At 39.0% G+C, this 22,038-nt stretch overlaps 1 protein-coding gene across 1 annotated transcript in view; it reads right to left on the minus strand.

Moving 5' to 3' along the window:
* Nucleotides 1–22,038, minus strand: part of MYO3A (myosin IIIA) — a 48,223-nt gene that overhangs the window by 5,579 nt on the left and 20,606 nt on the right. The window contains exons 4-5 of the mRNA XM_049885222.1: nucleotides 20,090–20,189; nucleotides 3,303–3,379 (exon numbers count right to left, since the gene is read on the minus strand). Of these exons, the coding sequence (XP_049741179.1) occupies nucleotides 3,303–3,379; nucleotides 20,090–20,189 (177 nt within the window). The remainder of the gene's footprint in view (nucleotides 1–3,302; nucleotides 3,380–20,089; nucleotides 20,190–22,038) is intronic.

A 22,038-nucleotide genomic window follows, 5' to 3' on the forward strand; every position in this document is an offset into this window, starting at 1 on the left:
TTAATTTCTCATTTATGAACATTTTTGATAAGCTTTTAGAAGACAAGCAATAGACAAGAATAAATTTTAAAGAAACTTGTTTGAGATTCCCTTATTAAATATCGTTGGTATATGACTATAATTTCTATTTTTATTCTAAGATGTCCTCCCTGTTAAAAGGTTTTTAATCCACGGGATTTTTAAAAACATTATTTAAGATAATTTATTCTCGCTTTATGATTCATATGAAGTTTACATTTTAACTTTTTGTATAAGCAGTAATTGCATTAGTATTCAAACGGAAACAGTACATCAAGATTTAATCCTCAAATTTAATTCTGTGAGTTTGTAATACTAATATTGTACTTGATTTACTCCTTCTTCCTTCACTCCCTAGAAAATTGCAGATAAATAGCAGACCTTTTCCCAAAGGTTGCAAACAGCATTTTCAAAAATAAATGTTCTGTACTAATAAACATAATTAAAAAGATTAAAGGCATTAATAGTGACTATGGAGAGAGAAGCTGTGACTCTAGAAAAATTTTTCCTTATTTATCTATAACTTCCCAAAGGTAGTGGTGAAAAGACTTCACTAAAGCTGAACATAGCCCCCATGCCTACTGACTCAATATGGGAACCTGCCATACAGCTTAATGAACCTGAAGGTTAAGGGAATCTCATATTTCTAATTTAAAAACAGACTATACCATTAACACAGATACATGCTAAATAATGAAAAGTAAATTTAATGAAAAATTAAGAATGCAAATAGTTTCTCTTTACCTCATGTGATTCACTCATTCAGTCTTTCATTTATTCATAAATTCATTCATAGCCTATTTATTGAACACAGCCTTTGTTACTCCTCACACATGCACAAAAATCTCATAATAACAGATCTGACATTTTCTTCTCGTAGATCCCAAAACACATATAGAGACAGAGTAAGCATGTAAAGGAAAGTCAAAAAGGATCAAATTTTACATTTTTCTCTCTCGACACTCTATCTGAGGTGGTTCAACATATGCAAATCTGTCAATGTTATATATATTACAGAAGGAAGTGAAAAAAACACATGGCAATCTCAATTGATGCAGAAAAAGCATGTGACAAAATTTAACACTCTTTCATGATTTAAAAAAACTCTCCAAAAACCAGAAATAGAAGGGAATTTCCCTAACATGCTAAAAAGCATTTATGAAAAACCCATAGCTAACATCTCACTCAATGAAGAAAGACTAAAAGCTTTCCCTCTACATCAGAAACAAGACAAGGATGCCAGCTCTCACCACTGCTATTCAACATAATACTGAAAGTCCTAGCCAGAGCAATTATGCAAGAAAAATAAATGAAAGGCATCCAAATCAGGGGAAGAGGTGAAACGATCTCTATTGCTTATGACATGATCTTATATAGACAGAATCTCAAGGAATCCACAAGAAACTACTAGAGCTAATAAATGAATTCGGCAAAGTTGTAGTGTACAAGATCAACACAGAAAAATCAGTTGTGCTTCTATACACCAGCAATAAGCAATCTGAAAAGGAAATAAAGAAAACATTCCACTTAAAATGGCATTCAAAAGAATAAACTTAACCACGGAGGTAAAAGACTTATACACTGATAACTACAAAACACTGCTGAATGAAATTTGAAAAGACCTAAATAAATGCAAATATATCTTGTGTTTATGGATTGGAAGACATAACAGGGTTAAGATGTCAGTATCTCCCAATGCAATCTACAGGTTCAATGCAATCCCTATTAAAAATTCCAACAGCTTTTTTCACAGAAATGGAAAAGGTGGTATTCAAATTCATATGGAATTATAAAGGGCGCCTAATAGCCAAAACAAACTTGAAAAAGAAGAACAAAATTGGTGGGCTTACATTACCTCATTTCAAAACTTACTACAAAGTTATAGTAGTCAAAACCATCTGGTACTGGCGTAAGGACAGACATAAAGACCGATGGAATAGAATTGAGAGTCTAGAAATAAATTCATACATCTATGATCAATTAATTTTCAACAAGGCTAACAAAACCACTCAATGAGGAAAGAATAGTCTCTTCAATGAATAGGTCTGGGACAACTGGATTTCCACATGGAAAAAGAACGAAGTTAGATCCCCACCTCATACTATATACAAAAACAACTCAAAATGGATCAATGACTTAAATATAAGAGCTAAAAGCATAAAACTCCTAGAAGAAAACATAGGGATAAATCTTTACGGCCTTGGATTTGGCAAGGATTCTTAAACATGACACCAAAAGCATGAGCAACAAAAGAAAAAAAAAATATATATAAAATGGACTTTATCAAAATTAAAACTTCTATGCATCAAAGAACATTATAAAGAAAGTGAAAAGATAGTCCACAGAATGGGAGAAGATATTTGTGTATCATGTACCTGATAAGGGTCTCATGTCAAGAAAATACAAACAACTCTTAATACTTAGCAACAAAAATACAAATTAAAAAATTGGCAAAGGACTTGAATAGACATTTCTTCAAAGAGGATATATAAATGTCCAACAAGCACATAAAAAGATGTTTAATTCATTATTCGTTAAAGACCTACAAACCAAAACCATAATAAGTTACAACTTCACATCCACTACGATGGCTATGATAAAACAGAAAATAACAATTGTTGGATGTGGGGAAACTGGAACCCAAGTGCAGTGCTGGTGGGAATGTAAAATGGTTCAGCTGCTGTGGAAAACATTTTGGTGGTTCCTCAAAAAGTTTTTTCAAGAAGTTAAACATAGGATTACCGTATGACCCAGAAATTCCACTAATATGTATATAAGTGAAATAACTTTAAATAGGTGCTCAACTAAGTACATGTGTATTCTGCCAGTTGCCCACTCACAACAGGCAACTGGTAGAAACAGCCCAAATGTCCATCAATGCATGAATGGATTGTGATTTATACATAAAATGGAATATTATTCAGTCATAAAAAGGAATGAAATACTGATAAATGCCACAATGTGGATGAACCTCTTAAACATTATGCTAAGTGCCAGAAGCCACATACTGTATGATTCCATTTATATGAAATGTCCAGAATCCGTAGAGACAGAATGCAACTTGGTGGTTGCCAGGGTCTGGGGGGATGGGAGAAACTGCTTAATGTGTAAGAGGTTGTACTGTGGAATGATGGAAATGTTTTAGAACTAGATAGAGGTGGTGGTTGCCCAATACCATGAATGAGCTAAACATCACTGAATTGTACACTTCAAAACGGTTAACTTTATGTTATGTGACTTTCTCCTCAGTAAATTATTAAAAAAATAAAAACTCCCTGTCTAACCTCAGGAGCCATCCAAAATGGTGTTCCTACAGACGTATTCCGATGGTGCCAGGTGCTGGTGAGCTGGGCAGACACACCTGAAAAGAAGAGACGAGATTTAACTTCTTGCATTGATCACTCATGTTAAGATATTCCAATTGCAATTTCTCACAAATTAATATCAAAATTAATTTTAAATAAAATTAAATATTAAAATTCCCTCAAAGCTGCCACCACACTTCAATTTGGCATTAAAGAATTTTAAATCCGGATTATCTGCATAGTCAAATTAGTAGAGAATGGTCCTCCTATTTTTTTTCTCTCCAAATCCTATCCATTAACAAAGCCCCACTTAGAGTCTTAGTTCCACCATGCTGACTTATGACCTTTTCCTGATCATGTTGGCTTTTGTTTCCTTTGATCTTCTGAATTTTCAACTATTTTTCTCTATTACATATTTTGGCATGCAATTGTTATCTGAATGGCATGTACCCCACTCACCCTAGTAACAAATTCCAGTGAGTTTGAGAATGTTTTATATAGTGTCATGTACATAGTAGGTGACTTGTGAAAGTGAATAAAATGATTTCCATCTATCAACCTTGGACAAATCACATCTGACTGAAAGTTTTCAGTTAATTATATCTATTTACACCAATAAAGTGCTCAATTGCTAACTGAAAGGTTGGCAGTTCGAACCTACCCAGAGGCTCCACAAGAGAAAGACCTGGCATTCTGTTGCTATAAAGGTTCAGCAACAAACAACACCAACCCAGTGCCATTGAGTTGATTCCGATTCATAGCGACCCTATAGGACTGAGTAGAATTGCCCCATAGAGTTTCCAAGGAGCACCTGGTGGATTCAAACTGCTGACCCTTTGGTTAGCAGCCGTAGCACTTAACCACTACGCCCTGTGGAGCAGTTCTACTCTGTCACGTGTGGTCTCTGTGATTAGGAATCAACTCAATGACACCCAACAACAGTAACATTTACACCATAAATGCCTGATGATCTACTTCCATAAAACCAACCAAGGAAAACCCTATGAAACACAGTTCTACCATGACATACGTGGGGTATCCATGAGTCAGAATCAACTCGAGGTCAACTGGTTTGATGTTTTGGTTTATTTAAACCAGGTCTAATAATAGAATTAGTTCTCTTCCTTTAGGAAGATTATGGACAGAGGGGTTATGATTAAAGTATGACCAAATATTTCAGTCATGTCATCCCATTAATTTCACCCGATTAGACACAACCGTCACTGACCCTGAAGAGAATCTGAAGCATGGTCTCCTTTCTCACTTTATACACCACTGTTCCTCATGCAGCAGGGGCCTGGCTCCCTCTGGTTGTGCAGAGCTCCTAGCCTTGACCTACTCTGTCCTCAGTGGGTTACAACCAAATCATGGGCTTTCATTCCCTGACTTCCCTGCCACAGAGGGTACCTCCCAGGTATCACATTTCTTTTAGGTTCTGGCTGCTGACCTTATAAACCAAGTAGACCAAAAGCACTAGTCGAGATTTAAAATGGGATATATTTGCTTCTTCCAAGATGGCATTTGACTTTTATCATGAAATTCAAAGTCCTGATTTTATCACATGGGTATTTCACTGGTGGAAATATATTTAGGCAGAGGGGTGGACAGTATCTTTTGGTGCCACTTTAATTGTATCCCTCAGTGATCTACTCTACCTATGCATAAATTCTATCCTAAACAGAATCTTAACCTACGCCCTTCAAATTCTGACCTTTAAAAACATTCATTATTTGACAAGAATAAAAAAAAACTCACTGAATCATTTTTCAAATCCAAAGATGATTATCTAATCTATGCTTGAAAACTGTGCCTTAAATATTTTCTAAAAAATATACGAAGGAATCACTTGATATCACTTTTCTCAAATATATATGCCCTACCTCTACCCTAACTATTCTACTTTTCAGAAAAATTAAGTTTAAATGTAAACATTTTATCTTGTCTTCCTATGAATTAAAGGCATACATGATTAAGCTGAGATTTTGTGATAGTATCAGAGGGTTATAATTTGTTTATATACATGAGAAAAGTAATTGGGCTTTAAAAGAAAATTAAAAATAAGATTAACTTATTCTAAGGATTTCCAATTATTTATGGAAAAATAATTAAATTATATCTGACCATTGGTGGATTTTTTTTTTCAATGTCATAGATAGCATAAGAATTCAAATGTCATTTAACCAAAATGTAAAGGGAAGAAAAAAACTTCAACCAAGTACAAAATCAAAAGTTTTATTCCAGGCCAGAATGTGACATTTGAAATTAATCATTTGACACTTTCTTTTTTTTGGTATGTCACTAGCATTGGCATTTTTCAGCAAGTAGTCCTGTTTTGGTGTCTGAACTTATAGACATGGATAGATGGAAAGGACGTTCCCTTCACTTTCCACAACAGAGGAAAAGAGGAAATACATGTAAAGTGCTGAACACGTGACCCAACGTAGACCATTCAGGTTCTCTTTCTTGGAAATGTAAATATTGCGTAGAGACACTCAGGGAGAGAGGGTAACTAGAGTTGAGTCAACCAATGGCAGGGGCTACAGGTTAGTTCAGGAGATGCTTCTCCTGAGATCAAGGGCTGTCATAGCTCTGTTCTGAGAGAGCCAAATTGCCCGCTTTCTTCCTTGATTATGCAAGCCAGCCAATGTCCTTTTCAGTATCCTCGCCTAAATTGGTCAGAGTTAGTTTCCATTGCTTATAACCAAGGAACCCTGACAAATTTAAGAGCCCAATGATTTTTACATATGAAGGAGCAAACTGAAGTATTATAATGACATGTACAAAGACCTGGAGATAGAAAACCAAAAGGAAATTACACTCTCAGCATTTCTCAAGCTGAAAGAACTGAAGAAAAAATGTAAGCCTCAAGTTGCAATATTGAAGAATTCTACAGGGAAAATATTAAATGATGCAGGAAGCATCAAAAGAAGATGGAAGGGATACACAGAGTCACTACACCAAAAAATTGGTCGATGTCCAAGCATTTCAGGAGGTAGCATATGATCAGGAACCAATGATACTAAAGGAAGAAGTTCAAGCTGCATGTAGGCACTGGCAAAAAACAAGGCTCCAGGAATTGATGGAATACCAACTGAGATGTTTCAACAAACAGATGCAGCCCTGGAAGTGCTCACTCACCTATGCCAAGATCTGGGAGACAGCTACCTGGCCAACTGACTGGAAGAAATCCGTATTTTTGCCTATTCCCAAGAAGGGTGATCCAATTGAATGTGGAAATTATCAAACAATATCATTAACATCACATGCAAGTAAAATTTTGCTGAAGATCATTCAAAAGTGGCTGCAGCAGTATGTTGTCAGGGGACTGCCAGAAATTCAAGCCAGATTCAGAAGAGGATGTGGAACCAGGGATATCATTGCTGATGTCAGATGGACCCTGGCTGAAAGCAGAGAATACCAGTAAGATGTTTACCTGTGTTTTATTGACTATGCAAAGGCATTCGACTGTGAGGATCATAACAAATTATGGATAGCATTGCAAAGGATGGGAATTCCAGAACACTTAATTGTGCTCATCAGGAACCTGTACATAGATCAAGAGGCAGAAATTCCAACAGAACAAGGGGATACTGCCTGGTTTAAAGGCAGGAAAAGTGTGAATCAGTGTTGCATCCTTTCACCATACTTAATCTGTACGCTGAGCAAATAATACGAGAAGGGGGACTACGTGAAGAACAGGGTACCAGGATTGGAGGAAGACTCATTAACCTCCGTTATGCAGATGACACAACCTTGCATGCTGAAAGTGAAGAGGACTTGAAGCACTTACTGATGAAGATCAAAGACCACAACTTTCAGCGCAGATTATACCTCAACATAAAGAAAACAAAAATCCTCACAACTGGACCAATAAGCAACAACATGATAAATGGAGAAAAGGTTGAAGTTGTAAAGGATTTTATTTTACTTGGATCCACAGTCAATACCAATGGAAGCAGCAGTCAAGAAATCAAACGATGCATGGCATTTGGCAAATCTGATGCAAAAGACCTCTTTCAAGTGTTAAAAAGAAGAGACGTCACCTTGAAAACTGAGGTGCGCCTGTCCCAAGCCATGGTGTTCTCAATCACCTCACAGGCATGGGAAAGCTGGACGATGAATAAGGAAGACCGAAAAAGAATTGATACCTTTGAATTGTGGTGCTGATGAAGAATGTTGAATATACCATGGACTGCCAGGAGAATGAACAAATCTGTCTTGGAAGAAGTACAGCAAGAATGTTCCATAGAAGCAGGGAGGGCGAGACTAAGTCTCACATACTTTGGACATGTTATCAGGACAGATCGGTCCCTGCAGAAGGACATCATGTTTGGTAAAATAGTCGGTGAAAAAGAGGAAGACCCTCGATGACATGGGCTGACACAGTGGCTGCAACAATGGGCTCAAGAATAACAATTGTGAGAATGGTGCAGGACTAGGCAGTGTTTCATTCTGTTGTACACGGGGTCACTATGAGTCGGAACCAATTCAACAGCACCTAACAACAACAATAGTCAATAACAGGTTTACTAAGCCTAAGAGTCATTGAGGCTGCAGTGGTTCAGTGGTAGAATTCTCACCTTACATGTGGGGAACTAACATTCGATTCCAGGCCAAGACACCTCATTCACAGCCACCATGTTGCTATGATGCTGAACAGGTTTCAGCAGAGCTTCCAGACTAAGACAGATTAGGAAGAAAGGCCTGGTGATCTACTTCTGAAAATCAGCCAATGAAACCCTATGGATCACAATGATCCGCAACTGATCCTGGGGATGGCATGGTCAGTTTCGTTCTGTTGTCCATGTCATGAGTCAGGGGCCACTTCAACGGCAGCTAACAATAAGAGTCATTAAACTCTATATTAATTAGAGATTATATTAGATTTATCTGGGTATTAGATTTATATTAATATGAGATTAAGCATTTTCTAAGGCAAATGTTTTGCCTCCAAGCTTTTCAATCATATCTCCCAAACAGTAAGAAATTTTCAAGCAAACGTACTGTATATGTCAATAGACTAGTCTCTTTACTATACATCAATACATACATTATAAAACATATCAATGTAGGTCATTTTAAATGATGCAATTTTAAAAATAATTGTAAAAGAGGTTATGAATATTTCTTCCTGCATTTGTACAATGTCTTGCACACATCCTGACACTGGCAGGTCCCATTTCAAGGACCACTGGCCTAAGGTGAGCTGAGATAATGAATTACACGCCTTTAGAGTTTCATAGATCATTTGGTGTCTGTTGGGATCCTGCAAAAACAACTTTTTCAGCCTGGTTCTGGGAGGAATAATCTATATGGAAACCAGGAATATTCAGCCCAGAATGTGAAGAAGGAAAAACAAAATGTCCCAAAATAAATGAAAAGAGAAAAATGTAACTAGGTAAAGTAAGAAACCCTTGAATTTGAGAACACTGGATGGTCTCCATGAGTCAGGATCGACTCGGTGGCAACACTTTTTTTGGCTCGATGAATATCACGTTAAATCACATTAAAAACACTACACATGCCCAATTATGAAAGAATGACAAAGGAAGGAATTTACTGAATTTCATGTTTTTTGAGTGCTTATACAATGTCTGTTCAAACCCGAGATAATTTTACCAACCCCAACCACTTGGCCTCCGAGCTAGAAGGCAATTTAAAGGTCCTGAAGCCCACCTTGTTCATTTTTGAGTTAGTAAAGTTAAGGTGGAGAGATCAACCCACTTTCCTGAGGACAAATGGCATTCTTATTTACTATAAATTCTCAGAAGAAAGGCAGGTAAGAAGGTAGGAATACTAAAATGTAAAATACGATTAACATAAATTATAAAGCAATAGGATCCAAAAAGTGGGTTCAGAGCCCTAGGAAGTAAAGAAGATTAGGAAAATCTTCTTGTGCAGACAGTAACTAACGGAATAAGTCACCAAAGTAAACAGTTACATAAGCACCTCAAGGGAGAAGCTACGGAAGCTGGAAAATTCCAGGCAGAAAGTCGGGATAGTGAGAGGATACCGAAAGGAATGGGAGGCCAAGACGAGATCAGACCTGCACAGAAAACAGGCTCGAAGGGAGGGCAATAATCCAAAAGGGAAGGCAGGAGAGCAGGGCTTTTTAAAAGTCAATGCCACAGGAACATGAAGGCGGTCTGCATTAGTGATCCTTCAGCTTTCTGCTTTGATTACAGTGCTGAGGAATTTTCACGCCATTTTAGGTTTTTACTAAGGCATCTAGGACTGCCTGGCAGCTGTATAGCAATCCTGTTCCCTACTGCACGCATCTTATTTCTAGGAGGGAACATGCAGACTTCATACTTTCAGTGGGAAGATCACCTAGGGCCTCAGGGACTCAGCAAGAGCATCAAACACGGTTGATCCTCATTGTTCAGATTCTGTAATTATGAATTCTCTTGCTTGCTAAAATTTATTCATAACCCCCCAAATCAATTAAACCAGAAAAACCAGTTGCAGTCCAGTGGATTCTGACTTGTGATGATCCCATGTGTGCGTTCGAACTGTGCTCTACAGGGTTTCCGATGGCTGATTTTTCAGGAGTAGATCACTATGCCTTTCTTCTGTAGCAGCTCTGGGTTGACTCTAACCTAACCTCCAAACTTTCGGTCAGTAGCTTGAGTGCATTAACTATTTGCACAACCCAGGGACTCCTCGAAGCCAATACTTGTGGCATTTCCATGGTCAGTTACAGACATAAGTGGAGCAATGAAAATTCTGAGTCCCACAACATGCACGCTCCCAGCTGTGGTTGAACGAGGCAACACTCTGCCTTCTTGTTTCAGCTCTCATACTGTAAACAAGCGTCCTTTTTAAGGTCTACTTAAACTACCACATTTTTTGCACATTTGTTGGTGATTTCACTGTTTAAAATGGCCCCCGAACCTAGTGCTGAAGTGCTGTCTAGTGTTCGTAAGCTCAAGAAGGCTGTGATGCGCCTTCCAGAGAAAGCATGTGTGTTAGACAAGCTTTGTTCAGGCATGAGTTATAGTGCTGTTGGCTGTGTGTTCATTGTCAATGAATCAACAATATATATTAAATAAGGCATCTTTAAATAGAAACACACTTAAAACAAGATTATATTTTGATTGGTTGATGAAAACATGACCAGAGGTTCACAGGTACCTAGCCCTCTATTTTCCCTAGGAGCAATGGTTCAGTTTAGGCTAATTCAGTGTTCATGGTGACTTTATAGAACACCAAACCAGCTGCCATCGCGTCGATTCTAACTGACAGTGACCCTACAGGACAGAGTACAACTGCCCCATTGGGTTTCCAAGGAACAACTAGTAGATTTGAACTGCTGACCTTTTGGTTAGCAGTGGAGCTCTTAACCACTGCATCACCAAGGCTTGTTAGAACACAATTACTACAAATAACAAGAGTCAACTGTATGTGGTTTCCAGTGTGGTTCAAGCATACCAGATAATTTGGTTTGCTATAACCATACGGCAAAACCCAGGGCATCTCAAGAAAACAAAGGGAAGATACGGATTTTATTGTTGTTGCTAACAAAATATTGCAGAAAAAGACTTGAAGTTATGATAATATAAAATTTTGTCAACAGGAAGTGGCCATATTTATACCATTTAATATCCTCATTTTGTTGATGAGGTTGACAATCAGGTTTGCAACACTTTTTAGGAGTCTTGGGGGCATGGTGGTTGAGCACTTGGCTGGTAACCGAAGGGGTTGGTGGTTTGAACCCACCAGCCACTCCTTGGGATAAAGATGTGGCAGTCTGCTTCAATAAAGATTTACAGCCTTAGAAACCCTATAGGGCAGCTGAATTCTGTCTTACAAGGTTGCTATGAGTTAAAATCGACTTATCAGCCACAGATTTGGGATGAAAGAGGGAGTATCTTATTAGACTGCCAGATATTTGAATTGCAAAATGTTCTCCTTAAAAAGATTTTGGCAACTTTAGAACATACTAGAATTGACATAGAAGAAAAAAAAATACTTCCTCATCAGATAGACAACTCTCTTCTTAAAATGAGCTTTTAAATAATGTACACTAAGTGTAAAAGTAACATCTTTAGTACATAAACAGAATGCTATAGTCTTGAGTTAATACCTGTTAAAACAGTTTTACATCTCTGGCAAAGGGAATATTAATGTGCACTTGCTCTTGGACAAGTCATTTCACCTCTCTGGGCTTTAATTTTCTCATTCGTAAATTTAGGGGGTTGGACTAAATCAATGATTCCCTATTATTTTTGAGTCACAAATTACTTAGTGAATCATGGAAGCTATATACTTTCTTACCTGGAAAGTCATATTCACATAACATTATGCTTTTAAGGGAAATAAAATACCTTCTGATGCCCTTGTACTTAATATACTAAATGATATTCAAGGTCCTCTTCAGCTTTAAGTCAATGAGTCTGTGAAGATCACACAAGGCTCACTCCAACCACCACACTGATCAACACTTATGTGATTTTCCTAGGAAATCGATCCTCTCACCTGTTTGCCTGGCTCTGGATTCTTCCCTTCTCTAATACTCAGCTCATATCTTATAATGGAGAAGGTGTCGGGCTTTCTCTGAAGATATCAAGACACTGCTGCTCTCTGTACTCTCCTTGGCTTTGGATCTATGCACTATGTACCTACAACTGTCAGCTGTCTGTGTCATTCAATTCCAACAGTGTACCTGTGTACATGTTCAGGGCTGGGCCTCAGCCCTGGTGGTATAGCGGTTAAGAGCTACAGCTGCTAACCAAAAGTCGGCAGTTCGAATCCACCGGGTGCTCCCTGGAAACTCTACAGAGCAGTTCTACTCTGTCCTATAGGGTCGATATGAGTTGGAATCAACTCAACGGCAATGGGTTTTTTTGGTTTGGGACCTCAGTGGTGGAGCTGAGGATAGCATGCTCCTCATTCATGGCACACTATCATCACTGGCCACTTGCCTTATTTTTTCACTCCCTTTTTTCCCTCCCATTACCCTCTTGCCTGCCTCCACTATAAACAATCTTCTGTTCACTTGAAGCTCTTCAGGAATTAATATTTTAGTTACTTAGTTCTACTCCAAAACATTTACAGTGAGAAAAACTGAGGGGCAAAGAAGTGACTCTTAAGAATGTAAGTAAAGTCCTCTTTGGTTCATCTGAATTTATCCCACCACGGAAAGGCAAACATGGGTGTAGCTATTCTTAAAATTTAATATATTTTATATAAGGAGATTGTTTTTGTGTTAGCACATCCCTAGATATAGACCTTTCTTTTATCTGCTGTTAAATAAAAAGCAACTCACTTCAACCATCTGAAATCCACTCTTAACTTCGTGCATATTCACGTACATTATAGAATTTTTCTGACATAATTTAATTTTTATGTAATTTAATTTCAACAATGAAAAACTAAAATCTCGAACATCTTCACTCAGGATACAGCGCAGTGCACGTCAGTCTAGAAAAACATTCTTTTGTGTATTTAGAGGATATCTTTGTCTTTTCTCTTCCATAACCAGAAACCAAAAAAGTTGCCATGGAGTCAGCTTCCACTTCTGGTGACCCCATGTGTGTCAGAGTAGAACTGTGATTTTTAATGGCTGATTTTTTAGAAGCTGATCCCCAGACCTTTCTTCTTAGGCCCCTCTGAGTGGACTTGAACCTCCAAACTTTCGGTTAGCAGCTGAGTGTATTAGTTTTTTGCACCATCCAAGGACTACCCTCCCTTCCATACCAAACCCACCCATTGCCGTCAAGTCAATTCCAGTTCATGGTGACCCTACAGGACAGACTAGAATTTCCTCAAAGGGTTTCCAAGGCTGTAATCTTTACGGGAGCAGATCGTCAGGTCTTTCTCCTGCAGAGCCGCTGAGTGGGTTCGAACTGCCAACCTTTGTGCTTAACCGTTGTCACCAGGACTCTTTCATAATAACTTACATAACCAAAATACAATCTTCAAATCAGGAAATTGATACTGATCTATTTCTATCATCTGATTCATAGACCCCATTCAAATTTCGTCAGTTGGCCCAAAAATGTCCTTCATAGCAAATGGATTCAATCCAGGTTCATGTGTTGTTTTTAGTTGTCACGTCTCTTTCGTCTCCAATATAGAAGAGTTCCTCGGTCTTTCCTTAATTTCATGACCTTGATATTTTTGAAGACTTCAGGCCAGGATATTTAGTATGATGTTCCTCAATATGGGTTTGCTATGATATTCCTTCATGATTATATTTTTGTCAGGAATATCACAGCAGTTATGCTGTGGCTTTCTCATTGCGTCTTATCAGGTGGTGAAAGGCTTTGATTTTTCCTGTCACTGGTGATGCTGATGTTGATCACCTGATGGAGGTGGTATCTGCCAGGCTTCTCCACTGCACGGCCTCACTTTTTCCTTTTGTAATTAATTAGTATTCTTGGAAAGGCACTTTGTAAATATCCTACTTCCCATCAAAATTTCACCCACTCATTTTAGCACCCACTGAAGTTTTTGGATGAATTAATTATTACTATGATGGTTGCCAAATGATGATTTTAAAATTTCATTATTCCTTCTATGTTTATTAGTTGTAATTCTTCTGTAAGGAAAAGCTTTCACTTCTTTCCGTTTATTTATTTACTTCCATATTTATGCCAGTATTGACTAATGGATTTCTACTTTATTCAATGGCTTGTAATTCATCCCAGACTTGGTCAGTGAAAACTGCTTCAAGTTGGCTTCTAGATCCTTTAAGCATTTCCTTACTTTTTGGATCATCTTGTACTTCACCTGCCCCAGACCAAACTTAGCTTTTCTCCAAGAATCCTTGGTTCCTTTTAGTTTAGACTGGTTTTAAAAACCAAGATCTGGGCACAAGTTGTGCTAGATAATTGGGCACCGATGCTCCCAAATCCTCTCACTGGAAAGAGCTAGGGAAAACGTACACACACAGCACATACATATTACAGTGTATTTATTTCTGTATTTTTTTTACGTATGTGTGTATATATATATATATATACATAAAAGCATGAGTTCACATTGCTACCTCCAATATCAATCTAGTTTTCTCCTTTTTCATATTATTGTGACTATTTTTTCCAACAGTAAGAAACCTGACTCTCGTGGTCCTCAATGCGTTTTCTCATGGTATCAAACCCCCGTTATGTAACCAATTTTCTGTCTCCTTCCTGACCCCTATGCAGACTCCTTATCTCCCCCTAACTCGAACTTTGACAGCCCACCTGGGGCAACCATCGTCCCCCTACACAGATGCCTTCCTCATCCCACTCAGGGTTCTACCATGTCAGATCACCTCACTGCATGGACATCTTCCTTGCCCCTCTAAGGCTCCAAACCATGTGCTCAGCTGCACCCCCACTGCCATGCTTGCAGGGCCCCACCTAATGGCCTCTGCTCTGAATTATTCAGGAAGAAGGAAGAAACAGAGGATACTTGGTAGTTTTTCAATTCAGGTGTACCTCCCTCACTCGATGATAAAAAGTAGGTTATTAATAAATAAATCACAATTTCTCTTTGACCTACATGACACATTTGGGGATTTGGCCTAAAATTGGGCATGTGGGTAATAAGAGATTTAAAGCCATAAAATATTCTGTCTTAAGAATGATGTCTAAGTAAATCACAAAAAGTACATTCTGTACTTTTGTATTGAGATGTTAACTATCCTATTAGAAATGAAGTTCCCCAGAGAGAAATCCACAGGAATGAGAACTGAGCACTGCCCTTTAAATTTAGTCTCTCTTGCACTCTCTGCGCAAGATACGGGCTGCTTTTTAGACACTAAACTTTTAGCTGACCTGCCTAAAGAGGTCTGTCTCCTGGGAGGTCACAGTATTTATTGGTCGATCACACAGCAGTGACAGCTAATGCACTTCGTTAATAACGTTTACAAGCTCACTTGCCTTTTTTGCTCTCTGAAACATCTATCTGGTGCTTTTCTGTAAACGCCTATCCCACTTAACAAACACACAAAATGTTTTCTTAAGGACTGTATTCATAACTAGTACTATCAGACCAAAGCTTACTTTTAGTATAATTAAACAGATTTTAAAGTAATACTGAATTTATTCTACGAAAGGACTGCTTTTTTTTGGAATATAAAGAAGCATTGGTTTTAGGAACTCAGATTTTCATTATTTAGCAGCTATTTTTTTTTTTTTTATCAAGCATTTACTATGCATACAGCAGTGAGCTAGAGGCTAAGCCAAATCAAACCCTCCAGTCGATTCCAACTCACACCAGCCCTATAGGAGAGAGTAGAACTGCCCCACAGGGTTTCCAAGGAGTGGCTGGTGGATTCAAACTGCCGACCTTTTGGTTAGCAGCCGTAGCTCTTAGTAGGTAGAAAGTTATTCGTGACAATGGTAAGAGCCGGCTTGCAAAGTTCCAGCAATTACAATAAGTAGTTTACCTCTCTCATCCCATTTACTCTTCATCACAACCAGCCCCCTGAGGTGGGTGCTGTTCTTTGTCACACTTTGTAGATAAGCAGATTGATGCCCTTGGAGATTTTAAGTTAACTTCTTGTGGTCACACAATTGTATGAAAAATCCTGCCTCTCATTTATTCGTTCATTCAACAGTGCTTACTGAGCCATTTCAGTGTGCCAGCGACCATAATGGGATAGACCAGGCAGAGACCCCATCCTCCTGAAGCTTGCAGTTTAGCAGGAAGGCAGGCAAATTAAACATGTAATCACGGTAAAGTCTGATAACCGTTCCAATAAACAAGGAGGCACTCAGCCAGGCAAAGTCCGGCGCATAAAGGAGTGAGGGGAGGTTTTCATCCAGAGGGACATCATATTTGTAACTGGTCACAAAATCAACGACACTAGGATGGGGCAGTGGTGGCTCAGTGGTAGAATTCTCGCCTTCTAGGCGGAGGCCTGAGCTCAACTCCCAGCCGGTGCATCTCAAGCGCAGCCACCACGTCCGTCAGTGGAGGCTTTCGTGTTGCTCTGATGCTGAAGCAGGTTTCAGCAGAGCTTTCAGACTAAGACACAGTAGGAAGAAAGGCCTGCCGATCGACTTCTGAAAATCGGCCAGTGAAAACCCTATGGATCACAATGATCTGATCCCATTGTATATGGGGTCACCATGAGTCAGGGGCTGACTCGATGGCAGTGAACAATAACAACAAACACAGAGAACTTGTAATTTCTTCATTTTGCCTATAACAAATATGATCTCTCCCCATGCCCCTACCCACATGCTTGGGAGGAAAGAAAAGCTCAACCAGATCTAAGAAATCCTTAAGTCCTTTTAGAAACAGTTCAGTTTCAGATAAAAGTGCTTGCTCCGTCTCTTAGATACGCATCCACCTCCACCTCCGCCGCCCCCGGCCAAAGATGGTACTGTCTGTACAGGGTATGGCATGACTTAGAAGACCTTGTGGCAGGGGAACAGGTAGGATCCTCAGGCATAGTTGTCTCTGGAGCAACATGTCTTTGTCTGCTCACTGCTCGGTGCCCTAGCAACCTGCAAGCTGGAGTCTGCATCTGGTGAACTTGTGGTCTGTTCCCCTGGTGCAGGCAGGGCTTCCAGTAGTTCCTCCTCACAGGTTAAAACTCAGGTTGGCTCCAGCTGCAGCTGAGGATGCTCTGAGGTCTGATTGTGACTCCCATTCAGACCTGGTCCAGGTGATCCGTTCTGTGGCCTCATTACCCAGCCCCTCGACCCCTGAACAACCCCCTCTGGAAACTCCCCAGCCAAATTCTCAGTTCCTTCTGGGTTTATGGAAACTAAGGCTAACAGTTTGGGGAAGGTGAATTTGTTTTTTTCTCTACCTCATGCTACGGCTGCTAATAAAAAGGTTGGCAGTTTGAATCCGCCAGGTGCTCCTTGGAAACTCTACGGGGCAGTTCTACTCTGTCCTATAGGGTCGCTATGAGTCGGAATCGACTCGATGGCAATGGGCTTGTTTTTTTTGTTTTCTCTACCTCATCACTCTACAGCTCCAAAGTAACTACAGTGTGGCTCACTCCAGTCTGCCCTGGGGCAGACTATGAAGTACTCTCTTCCTCCAACATGGGGAGAAACGGGAGGGTAAGAGAGCCTTTCTGCCCTCATGGTCATCTTCACCTATTTGAAGCTCATCTCCCTCTCCTGGCTTTCTCCATTTCTTCTTTCCACAATCCCTAGAATTGGAATGATATATGTTTCCGCTCTTCTTTTTTCTGTCTATTCTTTCTCACATGAAACCTTATGGTTTCACCCTGGAAATTCTCTCTCCATATGCTAAAGAGAAGGTAAAGTATTTCAGACAGACCTTTCTCGAGAGAGTTTTGGCTTTGCTACAAATTCCTATTTTAGAATGTTCAATCCTGAATACTACCTCAGTCTTTTCCCTGCACTTCTTTTTGAACAAATCTTAATCTCCTCCAAGACAGAGAGATCTGTATCCTTTTCTGGAAATTTGATTTAAGCATAAAGTGGGGACATTGATTTTCAGCTTGATTCTGGAGTCTGAGGTATACCACATTTTATTCCTTCTGCCCTTGAGAAGCTTCACTACACTTGTCAGGTTTTTATATGAATTAAACCCATATTAAATTCATATTAAGACCTACGAATCTTAATGGGTGAACTGAATTCATGTCCTCTTACCATGGAGAATAGGAATATAAGCATTATCTTATATGCAAATACTATCATTTTAATATCAGATACTTGGTACTCCTTTAATAGGAAAAAAAAAAATTCAGTTGCCATCCGCTCATGGCGACCTCATGTCTGTCAGAGTAAAACTATGCTCCATAGGGTTTTCAATGGCTGATTTTCAGAAGTAGATTGCCAGGCCTTTATTCTGAGGCACCTCTGGGTGAACTCAGAACCCCCAACCTTTGAGCTAGCAGCCAAGTGTGTTAACTGTTTGCACTACTCAGGGACTGCTTTAATAGGTAACTGGCCCTCTTTTCTAATTATTACTATAAGGAAAATCTTCAAATCAATAAATCTAAAACAAAAGCTCTCATTTTGCTAGCTATCCAACCTATGACTAGTGTATAAAGATCATACAGAAGGTCATCTTATTTATTATCTAGGCATATGTTTTTAATCTAGTTTATTTTGGTGGATATCCCAGGAAGTTACTTTCTCAAAGCTGCTGGCTTACTTAGTTTTTCTTTAATGGCTAAAAATGATGTTTACTTATACTTGTTTTAACAGTATTCAGTCTGTGCTATACTTCTTTTAGCCATTTTTTAGAACAAAGGACTTATGATCTCAAGTTAAATGTCACATTCTCCATTTGGATCTATCTTAGAGTGAAGTTAAAGCTATCTTCTGGGAAGAATCATGGCCCTTCCTATGCAGCCGTGATGAGTGTTTTGTTGTTGTTTTTAATTTCAGGCAGCAGTATTCTAACCCAGCCAGATTGTTCACGCACAGAGCTCTGAACTCAACTGGCAACACAGACTAGTTGCACCCCAGAACTCACTGTCAAGCTCACTGCTGCTCAGTAGTTTTCAAGAGTTCAGCGGAGAAAAACAATGTGCACACGTGGCGCTTTAAGGATATGTTATTCATCCATCCCCCTTGAGATGCTCTGAAATTCATTCCTGAGTTAAGCCAGATCACTAGAGAACTACACACTTGGATATTAAGACAATTAATTTTTAAGATTTATCAAATAACTTCTCTGAACTTCAGTTTCCAAAATGCAAAATGAAGATTCATTAATTCAACTAGCACTCATTGGACAAAACACCAGGGATACAAAATAGAGTAAGATCATAGTACCACCTCTCAAAGCCTCTGTTTATCTGTCCATCTTACTAAGCATTTTTATCTGTCTCTACTTCTACATGTACCTAACTACCTACCTATCTCTGTCTGTCTGTCTACCAATCTACCTACCTACCTATCTAGACCAAAAAGGTAATAATACTTCTAGGTGACAAATGTAAAAACAGAGATATACACAGGGAACAGAAGCATAAGAAGGGAAACCTTATCCAATAGAGTGAATGGGAAGGGAAGGGAAGGATGACAGAAGGATACTGAGGCATCCTGGAATAATATCACCCATTCTTACAGCATTAGTGTATTAGCAAGGGTCAAACAAGAGAAGGCACAGGAGAGCACTGTCAAAACTGAAGAATAACTACCCAAACAAATGGAAAATATATTAGTTATGGTGCCTTAGGCTGCAACATATAAAGTCCAAATTGGCTTAGTAAATATAAAAATTTATTATCTCACATAAAAAAAAGTTCCAGAGATAGGGCCAGCTCCAATGTTGGTTGATTTAGTGGCTCAATTATGTCACTGAGGACCTACATCCTTCCCGTCTTTCACCTCTGCCTTTCTCAGGGTTGACTTTCTACTCTGGAGAGAATGCTGCTTAGTCATAAAATGGCTGCAGCAATTTCAGGCATCACAGGAAGACACAGAGAATCCCAAAGAAGAAAGAGGCCATCTTTCCCTGTGTCTCCTTCCTAAGGGAAAGGAAGTTTCTCAGGAGACCCTTGAAGATTTCCTTTCTTGATTCTAAATCCTGGATCACATGCCCATTGGGAAACCAATCGCTAATAAAGACAATGGGATTATCATTACAGGCTTAGAGTAGTCATCTGGGGTGACTCCTATTTTGGAGAATAGACCCACAAATTGCTACAGTGAAGTTATGGGCACAAGCTAGCTGGCTCATTTGTCAAATTAAAAAAATATCTCTGTACCTTCAGATACTGATTTTTCTCAACTTGCATTGTCTAGAAACAAAGCTGTTGGGAACTGATCAAATCGTATCACACTAGTTCATTATGCAGCATGAACACATGCATTTCACACTAAACTTACCAAAATCTACTAGTTTAACTCCACCTTCAGTGGTCAACAGGATGTTATTTCCTTTTACATCACGGTGGATAGTTTTGTTTTTATGCAAATGCAGAAGTCCCTAGAAGTTTGGAAATATATAATGACTTTTAAAGAAGGCATTAAAAAAGAAACATGATTTTTCAGATGGATACTTTTATGCAAAATCAATAGGAAACATGTTAAAGTTAACATTCAAATGTCTGAAAATATTTCATATTGAGTTAGTCAAGTCAAAGTATATCATCTCAAAATTCACAGTGCCAGAGCTTTTACCAAATATTTTATAAAACATTTATAAAAACATTCCCTTGGCACATAAAAACCTAATTATTAAATACACATTATCTAACTTCATCACTATCACAACCCCAGAAATACTCTTAGGAGTTCAGAGTTAGGATTCTGTTGATATGAGGGTAGATTTCTAATGGAAAAAGGAATTAGTTAAGCCAAACATGTCATATTTGCATATACTCTTGCACAATAAGTATTAATGCAGTTGTATTTTTCTAAAAATATGATCTATCTTTTTAAAAAAAATTTCTTTGTATTTTAGGTGGAAGTTTACAACACAAATCAGTTTCTCATTGAAAAATTTATACACAAATTGTTTTGTGACATTGGCGCAATCCCTGCAATGTGTTGCCACTCTCCCCCTTTCCCTTTATACCCCAGGTTCCCTGTGTCCACTCCTCCAGGTTTCCTGCTCCTTCCTGCCTTCTCATCTTTGCTATTGGGCAGATGTTGCCCATTTGCTCTCGTATACTTAATTGAACTAGAAGCACGTTCTTCACGTGTTACTGTTTGTTTCATGTTGTTGTTGTTGTTAGGTGCTGTCAAGTCGGTTCTGACTCACAACAACCCTATAGGACAGAGTAGCACTGCCCCATATGGATTCCCAGGGGCGGCTGGTGGATTTAAACTGCTGACCTTTTTGGTTAGCAACAGAGCTCTTAACCACTGTGCTGCCAGGGCCCGTTTTATAGGTCAGTCTAATCTTTGGCTGAAAGGTAGACTTGGGGAGTGACTTCAGTTCTGAGTTACCAGGGTGTCTGGGGGCCATAGTTTCAGAGGTTCCTTCAGTCTCTGTCAGACTAGTAAGTCTGCTCTTTTTTTCGTGAATCTGAACTTTTTTTTTACATTTTTCTCCCACTCTGTTCAGAACCCTCTGTTGTGATTCTGGTCAGAGCGGTTGGTGATGGTAGCCAGGCACTATCGAGTTCTTCTGGACTCAGGCTGGTAGATGTTGTGGTTCATGCAGTCCATTAGCCCTTTGGACTGGTATTTTCCTTGAGTCTTTGGCTTTCTTCATTCTCCCTTACTCCAGACATGACGGGACCAATAGATGTATTTTACATGGCCACCAGCAAGCTTTTAAGACCCAAAAGCTACTCACCAAAGTAGCATGTAGAACATTCTCTTTACCAACTATGTTATGCCAATTGACCTAGATGGCCCCCAAGGCCATGGTCTCTAGTACTAGGCCTCAGTAACTAGGCCCCTCAAGGTGTTTGGATGTGTCTAAGAAGCTTCAGTGACTTTGCCTTGGTCAAGCTGTGGTGACTTCTACTATACTGTGTGTGGTCTCTCCCTTCACCAAAGTTAACACTTGTCTGCTCTCTAGTTAGCGATTTCCCCTCCCCATCTTTCCCCTCCCTGGTAACCATTAAAGATTGTTTTCTTCTGTGTGTAAAACTTTTCTTGGGTTTTTATCATAGTTGTCTCATACAATATTTGTCATTTTATGATTGACTTATTTCACTCAGCATAATGCCCTCCAGATTGCTCCACGTTGTGAGATGTTTCAAGGATTCATCATTGTTCTTTAACATTGTATAGTATTCCATCATGTGTATGTACCATAATTTACTTATCCATTCATCTGTTGATGGCACTTAGGTTGTTTCCATCTTTATTCTATTGTGAAT

Source organism: Elephas maximus, chromosome 4 (genome assembly GCF_024166365.1).
Source record: "Elephas maximus indicus isolate mEleMax1 chromosome 4, mEleMax1 primary haplotype, whole genome shotgun sequence".
Taxonomy (NCBI): Eukaryota; Metazoa; Chordata; class Mammalia; order Proboscidea; family Elephantidae; genus Elephas; species Elephas maximus.